At 40.5% G+C, this 16,706-nt stretch overlaps 1 protein-coding gene across 1 annotated transcript in view; it reads left to right on the top strand.

Moving 5' to 3' along the window:
• The window catches only part of PLEKHA7 (pleckstrin homology domain containing A7), a gene marked incomplete at both ends in the record, with an annotated part of 168,407 nt that overhangs the window by 93,782 nt on the left and 57,919 nt on the right, over positions 1 to 16,706 (top strand). The window contains 2 exons of the mRNA XM_080618768.1: positions 965 to 1,048; positions 14,299 to 14,410. Of these exons, the coding sequence (XP_080474894.1) occupies positions 965 to 1,048; positions 14,299 to 14,410 (196 nt within the window). The remainder of the gene's footprint in view (positions 1 to 964; positions 1,049 to 14,298; positions 14,411 to 16,706) is intronic.

Genomic DNA, 16,706 nt, shown 5'->3' with positions numbered 1-16,706 from the left:
GGCTTATGACGTATGAGAATCTAGAAATTGTCTTGTGTTTTCTATACAATTAATTGAAATGATTGACTTTGGAGAGGAGGGAAGACTATCAGTTTATCTTGAAATAAACTTTCTTCACTCTGTATTTTTGCATTATATGAGTACAGTTACACAGATACAATAATTTTCTTTAATGGATAGCAGTATTTCACTGAGCATTGCAAAACATCTAGATAGTACTCTGAAGGGATACACAGATACAATAATTTTCTTTAATGGATAGCACTATTTCACTGAGCATTGCAAAACATCTAGATAGTACTCTGAAGGGACAGTTGATAGAAAATCCAAACTCCAACTCAGATGAAATATTAAATTATGTTGTTTTATATTCGCCGTGCAGCTGAACTGCTAAGGTTATATGAACCTCTGCATTGAGGTGTAAGGGAAATAACATTGAAGAAATACCATACTAGAGGAAAAAAAAAAAGCATGCAGCAAATGGCTTCTACAAAATCTGCCAGTGATCTTATTAAATATTACAAATTGTGTAAAATGTCAAGTGACATTTTTAATTATTTTACTGGTTCTAGTCTGTGACATTTACAAAAGAACAAATCAGTAATTTATGTGGTGTATTTTCTATGTTATGTTTAAATAATTTGCTAACCATTAGGTATAGATAATCATAAATTTAACTGTGTCTCCCTAACGAAGGATTGCAACTAGCTTACTTTTAAAACATTAACCTGTTTAATAATTAAATGGTAGTGTGTCATTGGCAAAGTCAACAAGAATGCAGGAAGGAGCTGAAAACATTTCTTAAAAGTACATCAGAAATATGTTTCATTTCTAGAGTAGCAGCAGCAAAGCTTCAGCGTAAAAAGTTTTTCCTTTTAGAGATCATAGATATATTTTACCGTATTTAGCAATATTAATTTCTTTTTTCTTTTTTTTTCCTTTTTTTTTTTTTTTTTCGTTTCAGCCATAATCAGCAGACCACGTCATTTAGACATCCCGTGACAGGACAGGTTTCTCCAGAAAATATTGAATTTATTTTACGAGAAGAGTAAGTAGTTTTACCTGCCGTAGTTCAGTAGTTTGACAGTTCTTCCTTTTGTAGAAAAAATGTCATTGATATGGTTTATGCTTAAAAACTTTCTTCTCACTGTGATGGTTTTGATTTTAGCACTGTTCTATGTTAGGGCTTGAGAGGAAATCTTTACCAGATCTTTAAAAAAACCAAACCCAAACAACCCCCACTCCCCAATAAACAAGCAAAAAAGACCATATAAATAGGATACTTAAGCAATACTGCTTTAGCCTTATAGAAATATCAGACATACAGAAAATAAATGTAAAGTGTCTTTAGAAGAAACTGGTAGGTTTGTACTGAAATCGAAATGCACAAAGTATTGCTTGTTTCCATTGTAATTCTGTGGTTTTCTTAGGTTTTAGGTTTTCTACATTCGCTGTCTTGGGCTGGTATTTATAAAAAAATAAATAAAAAGGTTGATTAGGCATTTTTCAATTTATTGTAGAGCAATGCAATAACTTCCATGGGTTTCCAGCACATTTTATCTTGATTGTCTGATTAAAAAAAAAAAAAAAAAGAAGAAATGCATGTATTCAGAGTGGTGTATCTGGGCATCTTGTTGGTTCATTGGATCACTCCCTGACTACTCCTGTCATCCTTGCTGCATGCTAGATTGCTCCTGTAATCCCTTCTGTAATGGAATGACTGGATATCTTCCCGATGGAGTCTAAGAGAAAGTTTTACATTGCTTCTAAAACCACTCCAAAGTGCAAGAGAATGGGACAACACCAGATAGCTTTTCCTTTTCCAGCCTAATCTTCCAACACTGTTTAAGCAGCCTCCAGCCCTTCATGTGTCACAGAGGCTGGCATCAGGCTGTAATGGCCTGGATTGGTGGTTTGTATGGCTGACCATACAATTCTTAATGCTTTATGTTTCAAATCATGTGACATCTAATTTACTTTACGTTTAATTTAAAGTACTGTAAAATCAAGAAAAAGGAGGCCCAGAGAAAGGTCATGCAAGACTTTCAGGAGACTGAGGACAGTGTCTTCTCTTGTAGACTTGGAGAGGAAAGAAGTAGAGCATGACTGTATAGGTCTCTGCTCAGATATTCTGGAACAGCCTTGTGAAGTGCTTCTCAAATGGTTTAAAAACCAAACCAACCAACCAACCAAAACCAACAATAGTAACAAAACCCCAACAAAAAAACAACTGAACTGCCCTTCCCCAAGCCCAGAACAAGTCCAAGGGCCAGTGCTGTGTTAAGGCGCCTGCTGCAAGCCAGCATGATATAGGATATTGAACATATTTTGCAGTGTATGGAAGAGGCCTTTGCACAAAGACTGTGGGACAGCTATTGAGCTGGAGGTCACCCCAGGTGTTACATGGTATGCGAATGGCTTGCTGCTTGGAGGGGTTTGGCTCATGACAGGTATCCAAAGGAACTGCTCCATTTTATTTAGTGAGGAGAACAGGTATCTTGGAATGGAGCAAATCTCAAAGGCAGTCTGGACAACAGGCACTGTGCATCTGTGTTTCAACTTCCACCTGTTAACTGATTTTTTTAATTACTCTGTTGTAAAGGTCCAATCAAATTTAATACAAAGATTTGTACATGTGTAAGGAAAAACAGGTGTTTGGCTAGAACTCCTTTGAGTGTCACACTTCCCTAGGCTGTTTCTGCTTTTGTAATCTTAGTAGCAGATAAAACATTACAGGCAGAACTGAAAGAACAACTTGCTGGTGGTGACATGGTTTTAGTGACTGTTCGTGTATGTTAGAATTTTTTTTTAAGAGAAATGAAGGTGTTTATTTGGGGGGCAGTCAGGTGAATGGGCATAACTTGTCGTCTCTAGACTTCAGTTACTCATACTGAGATGGTATCAAAAGCGGGAAAAATTTTACAATGTAGTAAGATTAATAGAGACAGGGTGGTTTTATTCTAAAAGAATAGGGAATGGGTGAAAGGATATAGAGAGGAGTATGTGTATAGTAACTACTCAGGAGACAGTCATTGGAAGAACATTTTTCTAAGCTTTATTATTGGCCTGAAGTACATACAAAGTGTTTTTAAAATTAGATGGTTTTAATATATCAATTAAAATTGCTTTAAAGGTATCATTTTCAAGTGTGTGGGATGCTCTCGTTTCCTAAGTTTTGTACTGCTTCTGTGCGACAGTGTGGGTTTGACACCAGTGCTGTTCATCACAGTCATATCTGAATTCCTGGCAAATGACACTGTTGATGTATTGTGGATGTCTGCTGAAATCAAAGGAGCTATTAGCACCTCCCTGTCTTTAGGCCCAGGAATTGTAATGGGGTTATGCCATGTTTTCAGTTATTTTCCCTCAGGCATCAGGGATTTGTATGGAATTGGTGATGGTGTGTGTTTGTATGGATTGTGTATTAGTTTGGAATCAGTGTTGCAGATCATACCTTGTGATGAAATGACTTTCACAAACAGAACACAGTTGAAAGGATAGTCTCTGGATTTACAGGGTCTCTGGAAACTTTCCATCATGGGATCCTTTTGACCAAGCGTACTTTTGTCTTACAGATAAAGAATCCTCTCTGAAATAGTAGGATTTCATAAAAGTCAATTTGTTCTTCAGTGGTGTTGTGATGTTATGAGTTGATTCTAGGTTACAATTAGTGACAAATCCAGCAGTGGTCGCCAGATATTGACTGGGAATTAGTGGCGGTGGGGGGCGTAAGCACAAACTTGTTCAGGCTGCAACAAACTTATCTATTGAAAGGACACATTTAACATCAGAAAAGTAATTTACGGTAATCTAGAAATGACAAATGTGTGGACTGCTCTGGCCATTTCTTATTTGGGAAGCAATCTTCTGTCAAAAAGATTTGAAAAGAAGTTTTGGAAAATGGTATCAATAAATGATGTAATTTTACCTTGATTAGGAGTCAGTTATGAACCAGATGCCCTTGCTTCACTTGATCAAATGACAACTGGATACTTTCAGTAGAAGGCTGAGACTGTATTTCACTACTGTTTTTCCTAGGGCATTTCCCTTTTTTAAATAATACCACATCAGTTCTGCTTTTTAAGCCAAAATCTGATTTCCTTAACTCTGTTGTAACTGGTGGATGAAAACAAAGTATATTGCCTGGAATCTGTAACTTGAACTGCATTATCTTTTGCCCTGCGAAGAAGGACTTGGGGGTGTTGGTCAATGAGAAACTGAACATGAGCCGGCTTCAGTGTGCGCTCGCAGCCCAGAAGGCCAACCGTATTCTGGGCTGCATCAAAAGGAGCATGACCAGCAGGTCAAAGGAGGTGATCCTGCCCCTCTACTCTGCTCTCGTGAGACCTCACTTGGAGTATTGTGTGCAGTTCTGGTGTCCTCAACATAAAAAGGACATGGAACTGTTGGAACAAGTCCAGAGGAGGGCCACGAGGATGATCAGGGGAGTGGAGCACCTCCTGTATGAAGAGAGGCTGAGAAAGTTGGGGCTGTTCAGCCTGGAGAAGAGAAGGCTGCGTGGAGATCTCATAGCAGCCTTCTAGTATCTGAAGGGAGCCTCCAAGGATGCTGAGGATGGACTCTGTTTCAAATGTTTCAGGGACTGTAGTGACAGAACAAGGGGTAACGGGTTCAAACTTAAATGGAGAAGTTTAGATTGGATATAAGGAAGAAATTCTTTACTGTGAGGGTGGTGAGGCACTGGAATGGGTTGCCCAAGGAAGTTGTGAATGCTGCATCCGTGGTGGTGTTCAAGGCCGGATTGGACAGAGCCTTAGGTGGCATGGTTTAGTGTGAGGTGTCCCTGCCCATGGCAGGGGGGTTGGAACTTGATGATCTTAAGTTCCTTTCCAACCCTAACTATTCTATGATTCTATTATAAGACTGCTGGACAGTTTTTAGATTTACTTTAACCACATTGTTACATGTTCATTCCTTTGGAAAGTCTATGATACAGTTACTTAGGTTAGATGTATGTAATGTTTGCATTTCTTTTCTCTTACCTTTCTTTAAGTGACAGATCTTTAATAATTGTATACCAAAAAGAAGCAGCAGGCACTTATAGCCATGTATTGAATTATACCTGTTGCTAAATATTAGTAGTTGTGTATTAGAAGCTTTAACATGTATCTGTAATAGTATGTTTGCAAATGAGAAGATAGCACTTTAAAGTTAAAAAGGGTAAGATTTTAACATAAATGTAGAAAAATAGGTAAAAAAATATTTTATGCTTAATCCAATGAGAGTTATCCTCTTTTTTGTGTATTTTTTGTGCAGCTGCTAAAGCCTGTGTATCACCTGTGTGGAGAGAGCTGTCTTATTTTGTCTATTGCATTTGGTTACTATAGCAGCAAAAATATCAGGTGGAGAGAATGGAGGAAACTCAGACAACCCTCAGAGAAATATCTGCCATGTTTACATGTATAGAAATACTAGGACAGATTTTTTTTTCATCTAGCTGAATAGTAAATTTACTAGAATTAAAACTAGATTGACATGATATTTTTGAGTCATATGTGGTTCCAACAAAGTAAACTTTTTAAGTTGCTGGTATGAATATGGGTCTTCTAAGACAACTGATCTTTCTGATCTTTCAGAGAGAAGGAGTGTGTTCTGTCGTGAGTATTTTGTTTTCATTATGGGCTACTGGTGTATTAATTTTTTGTTGTTGTTGTCATTGTTCATTGTTTGTTTTAATAAGCCAAATATTGGCCATGTAATTATTTTAGGTGGCAAATGATTTCTGTAGCCTTACTAGCACTGTTTAAGTAGAGCAGGATGTTGCTTGACAGGAGGTACAACATAAAGTGTTATTTTCAAGTATTTTGAAATATTTACAAGGGACTGGAGCTCTGAATATACATACTGCAATTTGCATATGTATGCACACCCTTGGGGGAGGCAGTAAACAAACTGTCCTGAAAACAGACGAAAAACATCACTATGATGAAGACAGAATGGGCTGTTGGATAACAGATGTTATCAAATATCACTGGTAATGCTGATTTGAAGAAATGTTTCTGAATGCAGAGAAATAATGCTATAGTCACTTATGTTTAAAGATGAATCTGTAAATACTATCAGAACAGTGTTAACTCCATTAGCATCCAGGGATATTTCAGGTAATTCTGCGTATTCTGTATATTTTTATTTGCTTTCAAAACCAAACTAAGAATATTAATTAGCAATTCAGAGACTTGAATTCTTGAGTTTTGTTATGTTTTGATTGAATGCAACCAGTCTATTTTATCCTTGAAATAGCATATACAAATGTTGTGGTTTAAGCCCCGGCTGTAAATTAGAACCACCATCCCAGAGGGATGGGGAGGAGAATCGAAAGAATGTAACTCCCATGGGTTGAGATAAAAACAGTCCAGTAACTAAGTTATAACACAAATCACTACTGCTGCCACCAATAATAATAATGATAAGAGAAATAACAAGGGAAGAGAATACGATACCGCCCGCCAGAAAAGAGAGCCCGACAGAAAGAGGACGTGCCCTTCCGGGTAGCTCCCGGTTACATCCGCTGGCATGACGTGCTGTGGTATGGAATACCTCTTTGGTTAGTTTGGGTCAGGTGTCCTGTCCCTGCTTCCTCCCGCCCCCCCCTCCTCCCTGGCAGAGCATGAGACTCACAAAGTCCTTGGTCAGTCTAAACATCGGTGTTACCAGCTTTGTTCCCAGGCCAAAAGTCAAAAACACAGTGCTGCAACAGCTACTAAGAAGGAGAAAAACTGACTGCTACTGCTGAACCCAGGACAGTATCCACCCTTTATTCCATACCATTCACGTCATGCTCAGATCCCACATTTTCCATATACCATCACTCTCATCTCAGTGCACTGTTATCTTAGTGCACGGACCAATTCCTATAAAGCTACTGAGTCCATTCGGTCCATGATGTTGGGCTCCATCTCTTGTAACAGTCTTTCAGGGCAGGAGAAGCTGTGTACAGTGTTGGATCATTGCCTGCTGATGCTGATCATTCCTTTACTGTAGAACTCATCCGGTTCTATCAAAGTTCATTCTCTGTTGGGATGATGGTCGGAGGGAAGTCAGGGCCAGTCGCTAGTGCCCTGCAGACTTCTAGTTGATGGGCTATAGCAGGCAACAGCGTACAATTGAGTTCACTTTCTGTTTTCCCCTAAAATCAAATCCCCTTGAGGTACGCGTTGGACTTCCCCATCTTCCCGCATTACCCACCAAGTATATCCAGGTCCCTGAGCAAAAGCAATCCCACGAGTGGGTTTGCCTTTACCTAAAGCAGGAATAACCCAGACTGTCTTCCCCAGCAAATTCTTCATGTGCACCACAGGAACTTTGTCCCCCTCTACAATATGTAAAAGTTCTGACTGGGCTGGGCCAGCCCTGTTGGCAGATGCTCTGGTGTTGACCAATCAGGTGGCCTTTGGTAAGTGTGTATCCCAATGCTTGAAAGTTCCCCCACCCATTGCTCTCAGTGTAGTTTTTAACAGCCCATTGTACCGTTCGATTTTCCCAGAGGCTGGTGCATGGTAGGGGATGTGATATACCCACTCAATGCCATGCTCTTTGGCCCAAGTGTCTATAAGGTTATTCCGGAAATGAGTCCCATTGTCTGATTCAGTTCTTTCTGGGGTGCCGTGTCGCCACAAAATCTGGTTCTCAAGGCCCAGGATAGTGTTCCGGGCAGTGGCGTGGGGCACAGCGTATGTTTCCAGCCATCCGGTGGTTGCTTCCACCATGGTAAGCACATGGCACTTGCCTTGGCGGGTTGGTGGGAGTGTGATATAATCGATCTGCCAGGCCTCTCCATATTGATACTTCAGCCATCGTCCTCCATACCAAAGAGGCTTTAACCGTTTGGCTTGTTTAATTGCAGCACATGTTTCACACTCATGAATAACCTGGGCAATAGTGTCCATTGTTAAGTCCACCCCTCGATCACGGGCCCATCTATATGTTGCATCTCTGCCCTGATGGCCTGAAGTGTCATGGGCCCATCGGGCCAAAAATAATTCACCTTTATGTTGCCAATCTAAGTCCATCTGAGCCACTTCAATCTTAGCAGCTTTATCCACTTGTTGGTTGTTCTGGTGTTCCTCAGTGGCCCGACTCTTGGGTACATGGGCGTCTACATGGCGTACCTTCACCACCAGGTTCTGCACCCAGGCAGCGATATCTTGCCACAGTGCAGCAGCCCAGATGGGTTTACCTCTGTGTTGCCGGTTGCTCTGCTTCCATTGCTGCAACCACCCCCACAGGGCATTTGCCACCATCCATGAGTCAGTATAGAGATAAAGTACTGGCCACTTTTCTCGTTCAGCAATGTCCAAGGCCAGCTGGATGGCTTTCACCTCAGCAAACCGACTCGATTCACCCTCTCCTTCAGCAGTTTCTGCAACTTGTCGTTGAGGACTCCATATGGCTGCCTTCCATCTCCGATGCTTTCCCACAATACGGCAGGACCCATCAGTAAACAAGGCATACTGCCTTTCACTTTCTGACAGTTTATTATATGGTGGGGCCTCTTCAGCACGCATCACCTCCTCCTCTGGTGACATTCCGAAATCTTTGCCCTCTGGCCAGTCCATGATGAGTTCTAGAATGCCTGGACGACTGGGATTTCCTGTTCGAGCTCGTTGTGTAATTAGTACAGCCCATTTACTCCATGTCGCATCGGTTGCATGATGTGTAGAGGAGACCCTGCCTTTGAACATCCAGCCCAGCACGGGCAACAGGGGTGCCAGGAGGAGCTGTGCTTCAGTGCCAATCACCTCCGAAGCAGCTCGAACCCCTTCATAGGCTGCCAGTATCTCTTTCTCAGTTGGGGTATAGCTGGCCTCAGATCCTTTGTATCCCCGACTCCAAAAGCCGAGGGGTCGACCTCGAGTCTCCCCTGGAGCTTTCTGCTAGAGGCTCCAGGTAGGACCATTCTCCCCAGCTGCGGTGTACAGTACATTTTTTACATCTGGCCCAGTCCGGACTGGTCCAAGGGCTACTGCATGAACTATCTCACGTTTAATTTGCTCAAAGGCTTGTTGTTGCTCAGGGCCCCATCTAAAGTCATTCTTCTTCCGGGTCACATGATAGAGAGGGCTTACAATCGAACTGTAATTTGGGATGTGCATTCTCCAGAACCCCACAGCACCCAAGAAAGCTTGTGTTTCTTTCTTATGTTGGTGGAGACAGTGCTGTTATTTTGTTGATCACATCTGTGGGGATCTGGCGACGTCCATCTTGCCATTTTATTCCCAAAAATTGAATCTCCTGTGCAGGTCCCTTGACCTTACTCCGTTTTATGGCAAAACCAGCTTTCAGCAGGAGTTGGATTATTTCCCTCCCTTTTTCAAAGACTTCTTCCGGTGTATCGCCCCAGACAATAATGTCATCAATGTATTGCAGGTGTTCTGGAGCTTGCCCCTGTTCCAGTGCATTCTGGATCAGTCCATGGCAGATGGTAGGGCTGTGTTTCCACCCCTGGGGCAGTCGGTTCCAAGTGTACTGGATGCCCCTCCAAGTAAAAGCAAACTGTGGCCTGCACTCTGCTGCCAAAGGAATTGAGAAGAATGCATTGGCAATATCAATCGTGGCATACCACTTGGCTGCCTTTGACTCCAGTTCATACTGAAGTTCTAGCATGTCCGGTACGGCAGCACTCAATGGTGGTGTGACTTCATTCAGGCCACGATAGTCTACTGTTAGTCTCCACTCTCCGTTAGACTTTCGCACTGGCCATATGGGGCTATTAAAGGGTGAGTGGGTCCTGCTGATCACTCCCTGACTCTCCAGACTACGGATCAGCTTATGGACGGGAATCAGGGAGTCTCGGTTGGTGCAATACTGCCACCGGTGCACTGTTGTGGTTGCGATTGGCACTTGTTGTTCTTCGACCTTCAGCAACCCCACAACAGAAGGATCCTCTGAGAGACCAGGCAAGGTGGACAGCTGCTCATTTTCCTCAGTCTCCAAAGCAGCAATACCGAAAGCCCATCGGTACCCTTTTGGGTCTTTGAAGTACCCTCTCCTGAGGTAATCTATGCCGAGGATGCATGGAGCCTCTGGACCAGTCACAGTGGAGTGCTTTTGCCATTTTGTACATAAGATGACCCCGAGCCAAGGCTGTATAAGTGGCCACAATATTTGGCATCGTCAGTGTGATCTTCAAAGAACATTTCTCGCATTTTGAAAAAGGCCATTCCTGTGAGTAAAGAATCAGATCCTGCCTGATGCTGTGGTCCTATCCTTTCCAGCTCTAGCTGCTCAGCCAGTTCGTCATGTCTTCTCCATGATCCCGCAGGTAAAACCCTAGGGTGGCCCGTGGTGTTTGCCTTCTATGTCTTCTGTCTCGAACAATAGGACGTCTTTTGTTAACAGCTGAGACGTGTGTTGGTACACGTGAGGAGCTGGATAAATCAGATAGATCGTCCCTCAATTGTTTGACATCCTGGGACAGTTTTTCCACAGCTGAGATGATGGAAGGGGTGAGATTGTCTTCGAACTCTCAGAGTTTATGAATCATTTCATCCACTGTTGGTGTTACTATGTCACCCCAGGTTACTGTTGCCAATGAATGGGCATATGATGAGGGTGCATTCCGTGTAAGCTTTCGCCACATGGGTCGTGTACATTCGACTTCATCTGGGTCTATGGGTATATCTCCTTTATTTGGTTTGATGTGATAGATCATCTCTACGATGGCTGATTCCCTCAGAGACTGGATGCCTTTGTCTAAAGTAGTCCACTTGGCCGAACGACTCATAACATCGTCCTTGTATGGAAACCTTTCTTTCACAGCTGCCAAGAGCTGCCTCCAAAGACTGAGGGACTTTTTCTCTCTTGCAATTGCTTTGTCAATTCCCCTTTCTCTAGCAAGTGTTCCCAGCTGCTTGGCTTCTGTACCTCCTAGTTCATGACCATCGGCCCCATTGTCCCAGCATCGGAGCAACCAGGTGATGATGTGCTCCCCTGGTTGACGGGTAAAATCTTTTTTGCTTTTTCTCTTGGGATCTTGGGATCTTTTTGGCCCCACGTTGGGCACCAAAAAGAACTGTCGTGGTTTAAGCCCCGGCTGTAAATTAGAACCACGCAGTCTACTTCCCCCCCGACCCCCCCAGAGGGATGGGGAGGAGAATCGAAAGAATGTAACTCCCACGGGTTGAGATAAAAACAGTCCAGTAACTCAGGTATAACACAAATCACTACTGCTGCCACCAATAATAATAATGATAAGAGAAATAACAAGGAAGAGAATACGATACCGCCCGCCGGAAAAGAGAGCCCGACAGAAAGAGGACGTGCCCTTCCGGGTAGCTCCCAGTTACATCCGCTGGCATGACGTGCTGTGGTATGGAATACCTCTTTGGCTAGTCTGGGTCAGGTCTCCTGTCCCTGCTTCCTCCTGGCTTCTCCTCCTCCCTGGCAGAGCATGAGACTCACAAAGTCCTTGGTCAGTCTAAACATCGGTGTTACCAGCTTTGTTCCCAGGCCAAAAGTCAAAAACACAGTGCTGCAACAGCTACTAAGAAGGAGAAAAACTGACTGCTGCTGCTGAACCCAGGACAACCAATAATCAATTTTCAGTATTGTTTAGGCTTTCCTATTACATATCGTGTACTGAAAGTTTGGATCTCAAGTGTTGGCTGCCAGAAATGTTTCATAGGACAATAATAATGTGTTTTCTCTTTCAATGGTCTGGCTGTCTCTTTTGCTGTCTATTTGAGTTCTTCCACATGGCAACAACCTCACATTTTTTAAAAAGCATCTTTTCCCTTGTGAATTTGAAGTTCGTCATTAATCTTGATGCTACTAGAAAAGGACAGCTTGATTTATTGGCAGTGGTCCCTTTCAGTAGCAACTGGAAGAGAAATTGCTTAAATGTCAACATTACTAATGCTAGGTAATTGAGTTTATTGTTCTGTATTTCATTATGATTTTTTTGATAGTGATTGTCTTGTTAAAAACATATAAAGCTTATCTTTCTCTCCAGTTCTAAATTTTTTACTATTTTTCTTTAGCTGCAGTATTTTAACCTATGGTGAAACAGTCTCTTTTGAAAATAATGAAAATCTGTTCAATCAGAGTTGAACTTGTAGATTAAAACCATTCCTCTGGGGTTATTTTTCTTCTCATATTAATTCCCATACTAATAATTTATTGGAAAAATTAATTCAAATTTGTTGAAACTTAAATGTTATTGTTCTTTTTTATCTTTCCTGAAACAGTTGGTTCTCTCTGAAATAGCTACTGTGTAAAAGGAAGAAAAATTATTTAAACAGACTATCTATTGTCTGGAAAACCTACAGATTTTCTGGACATGTATGTTAAATCCTGTCTCCTCTTTCCCCCACTACTTTCTTTCCCCCCTCCTTGCCACAGTGAGTATCTGAACAGTATCCTGTGACTGTCCTATGGAACAAAACTCAATAGTTTGTGGTGTGGACATTGTAAAGATTATAAACCTTAAGGAAAGAAATTTTGTGTCTTCTAAGCCCAAACCTTTTCCTTGGTTATGTTTTGTTTTCATAGGTTTGCTACTCATTTCTAGTGGCCTTATTAAAGATATCAAATCTAATGCTTTCAATTGATCTTGAAACAGAGTAGAAGTCTCTATCACATCCCTGTTAGTGTTCCTCCCTTATTGAAATTCCTACTCTCAGTTTAGTTGCCTTGAGCAGGGAAATGGAACCTTTTTGATGAGTAAATATTAAGAAAAGCCAAGTAAGATGTGGGCATGTTGCAAGTCTGCCTTTTCTATCTGTTTTGAAAGTTTATAAAGTGGAAAGGGAACAAGTAAAAACAGAGTCAAAAGCAGATAATGAAACTGGTTGATCAACAGAAGTAGCTTAGGCAGTATTAGATATGGGAAGTGTCTTAATCTGCCCTTTGATGAAACTGGATATTCCTAAAACTGATTAAACACTGAAGTAGGAGACTTGGTCTGTGGGAGGTTAGGCAAATTGACTCAAACTGATGTGATGAAGCTCTTGTGCATTGAAGGCTGGCCAGGGATTTTAGGGACTTGCTGTAGCTTGTTCTCATATTTTGGACTTGGACTTACGTATAAAAGTTAGAAAGAAGGGATTCATACCAGATAAGGGAGGCATAAAGGAAATGGGATCAAGGTTGTGTTATTTCCTTGCAAGCTTAATTGAAACTTTGTGGTCACAAATGGAAAAATGTGCTTTCCCTGACACCAAATCAACTATAAAAGCTTTTGGACAGAAAATTGTTTAGGTTGTAACTGAGGAAGAGCAACGATGGCAAACACCTTTTCCTCAGCTAAACCTTGTGTTGGGCTACCACAATTGTGAGTTCTTCTTCTCTGTTCTTATGAGTGGTAACTGCTCACAATTACTCTGTATTAAATGGCTTTGGTGACTTGCTGAAATGGGAAAAGGAAAATCATAGATGTTTAATAGTTTGATTTGTTTTGTTTTTCTGATGTGACTGCATTGCTACTTGTTCCTTACATATAATTCACTAAACTGTGTTGTTATTGATTTTTGAAAATACTGCCTGTGGGTTTAATTGACAAGTTGGTGTCAAGCTTGGCTGCTGAAGCTTCTCTTCACAACCTGCATGTGGGATTCCACAGGATTTTGCACTTGTTTATCCCCATTTAGGCATGTGGGCATTTGTTCTGAATTCTTACACATAGAACAGATACTTATGGTAGAATTAATTTCATCTATGCTTTAAATGGATTTCTACATCTGAGCTGGTTTCTTAAATCTTCGTATGACTCAGAAGTTATTTATTTCTGATAATACCTGCTATTAATTGTGCCATTTCACTTAAAATGTGTTTTAATAATTCATTTTTTCAGTATGAATTATATGTTGGGCAGATTTAAAGATCTAACCTGAAGTCAGTGAAAGATCTAACAGTAGGCTAGTCTGATATTAACTAAAAAGTCTGTTATTGCAAAGTGCTGACTCCTATCCTTCCCTTCCCAGTACTGTCTCTTTCACATGTTTGCAGCCAAAACTCTAAAATTGGCAAAATTTGGTTTCTCTGCATTAGCCTTATCTTTTCAGAGTGGTCTTTTTTGTGTCATGATTCTCTGTTAGATTTGGCAGGTTTTTTCCTCCTGTTACATAGAAAAATGCCAATCATCAAATGCCACTGTCAGCATCTGCTTGAAAAATACTGAAATCAAAATAATAGGAGCGGTACAAAGGAAGTTGTGGATGCATGGGAAATGTTCATGTAGCCTGTCATTCATTTGCACACTGTGATTCTTAAATATGAGAAGGCAAAGATGACTGTTTGAAACAATGTGCTTTTGATTATCTGGTTTTGTTTGTTTTCTAGGCAGAATTCATCTATGTCCAAGCAACAGATAACTCCAAGACCTTCAAGCATGGTCAGTGAAACATCCACTGCAGTAACTACATCTGCTGTTGATACAAAACCTGTCTCTAAGGTAAAGGAAAAATGCTATTGTTTCAGCTTTGTGAATAGAACTTCAGTCACTTTAATCCAGTAACATTTTAAACCTAATTTTAATAGGGCTATGGGCTTAGTCTGGGAGTCTAATAACTTTCCTCAAACAAGAGGTATAGGAGCACTGTATATCCACATGATAGTGTTGAATGATAATTTGAAAAATAGTGGTTATTGTGAAGCTTCTTAAGAGCAGAAGTATATGTAATACTAGTATTCTAGCAAGTCTTTTGACAGTCCAGTGTGTATGGCAAAAAGTTCTGCAGAATAATAGGGATTATAATTTGCAGTTATTACTTTTCCATGAAATCTTACTGCTGTGCCTCTTTTTAGTAACAACTTGGATCCCTTTCTGCCATCACTGTAGTGCACGAACAGTGCGGACACCAATTTCACACATAGAATGTTTAATAATAGAAAAATCCATTATTTATCATTACAAAGGGCCTGTGTTTATTATTGCACAAACTATAATCAAGGGCTGTACTTGGAAGTGTCAGCAACTATCTTAATACTTCTTTGACCTTGTGATAAGTTACAGTACAGTAAGAATAGGAGGGGGCTGGATACTGGAAGAATTAGCAGAAGTAAGATAGATTTCTAAACTTTGTCTGCAGTTTTTCAACTTCTCAGTTTTGTTTTGTCTTGCTTTTTAGCTGAAGTAGTGCAAAGCCTGTTAAGTAATTTAGTTGAAGATAGGACTTTGCCAAATTGGCTGCAAAGATATTTTTATTGAGTTGGAACCACTTAAAATCTTTTTCTAATGTTTTGATACGCTTGGGTGAATATTGGAGAAGATTAAAACAATTCTATGAAAAGCTAAAAAAAAAAAAATAAATTTTTTTTCTTAGATCCGAAGTGTATAGGTTGTTGGATCAACACAAAGATTGTCACGTGTCAAGAAGATATTTATCTTTAATGTGCTAAGGTTATCACTTAAGTTAATGTGATAATGTTATCACTGAAAACAGTAAACTTAGTAGGTTACCCAAATTACTTGATCCATTTCTTTTTGATGTTCTAACAGTTGAACTTACCAAAGTACTTGGGACTTGGGCACTTGTATTTGCTGTATTTATCCTCATTATTCTGATTTTTTTTTTTTCCTAAAAAAACAAGCCCCAAAACCAGCCTTGAAGGCAGAAGGCTTGTTTTTTCACTCTTCAAATCAGCAAACTTAATGGGGACCTGATAATTTACTTTCAGCTGGGGATTTCTCCATTGTCACACTTCTGCCAAAAAGCGTGCATCCTCTGTCACCTGCTCCTCTGCTTCCCTTTGTCAGCATATTTGCACTGATACAATCAGGCTTTGCAAAGCAGTGAGATCAGAAATGGTGACTGGATAAAACTTACAGGGTCACCCATATGCTAAGAGCTAGTTCACTGAAGATACCGGAACTGCACAGCTAAAGGAGATGGAGAGCTAATATCCATCATATACGTGCTTTGTTTCACCACTGCATGTATTTCCAGGCTTGAAATCACTCCTGTTGTTCTGTAGAGCTGGAAGATCTGTTGAATTCCTAACGCAAAATTAACTGAAGTGAACTGGCAATGAGAACAAAGGCTATAAAGTGAATGACCTGTGTCCTCCATTTTGAGGTTGATTCTTGGCACATTGAGAGTATATTTTAAGATGCTTTTTTTCTATTTCTGAATGTTTTCTTCCATAAATTCTATGGTCATTCTTTCAAAGACTGAGTTTCCAGATGCACACTTGAGAAAAAAATCTCGAAGCCAGAGACATATTCTGTTTGTCATGGCAAACGTTTCTAGCTACTCATAGCTAATTATTATCTTTTATTAAATGCTTTCAGAATTTTGCCCTGCAAATGCCATCAAAAAACCATGTAGGTATAGTGTTGGAATCCCAGCCAAATTCAAACTGATTTTTATATAGAGCTATGCACACTGAAGTAGTACCAAATCAGAAAATGCAGAACAAGTACGTGGCTTTTCACTTGATTCTTCTGCAGGAAGTTGACAGCTAAGAATTACTTCATTTGGGGTGGAGGGTGAAGGTAAGCTGCCAACTGTACAGCAGATTTGTCATTCTTAATTCAAGATGAAAGAGATGAAGACGTCTGGCTTGCTTGTTGCAGTGTTCAAAGTCTGAATTTGGATTTAATAAAACTTCTGAAATAAGTAATTTTGTGGAAAGAGAAATTAATGTGTTCTGTCAAAGTGTCACTTGTACCATGTACAACAAAAAGAGCATATTGGAAAGAACAAAACGAAAAAAAGCTAAAATGAGGGTTATACTTACCAAAATGT

The sequence above is a fragment of the Psittacula echo genome, assembly GCF_963264785.1.
Source record: "Psittacula echo genome assembly, chromosome: 5".
NCBI classification, from domain to species: Eukaryota; Metazoa; Chordata; class Aves; order Psittaciformes; family Psittacidae; genus Psittacula; species Psittacula echo.
This window is presented reverse-complemented; position numbering and strand designations above follow the sequence as displayed.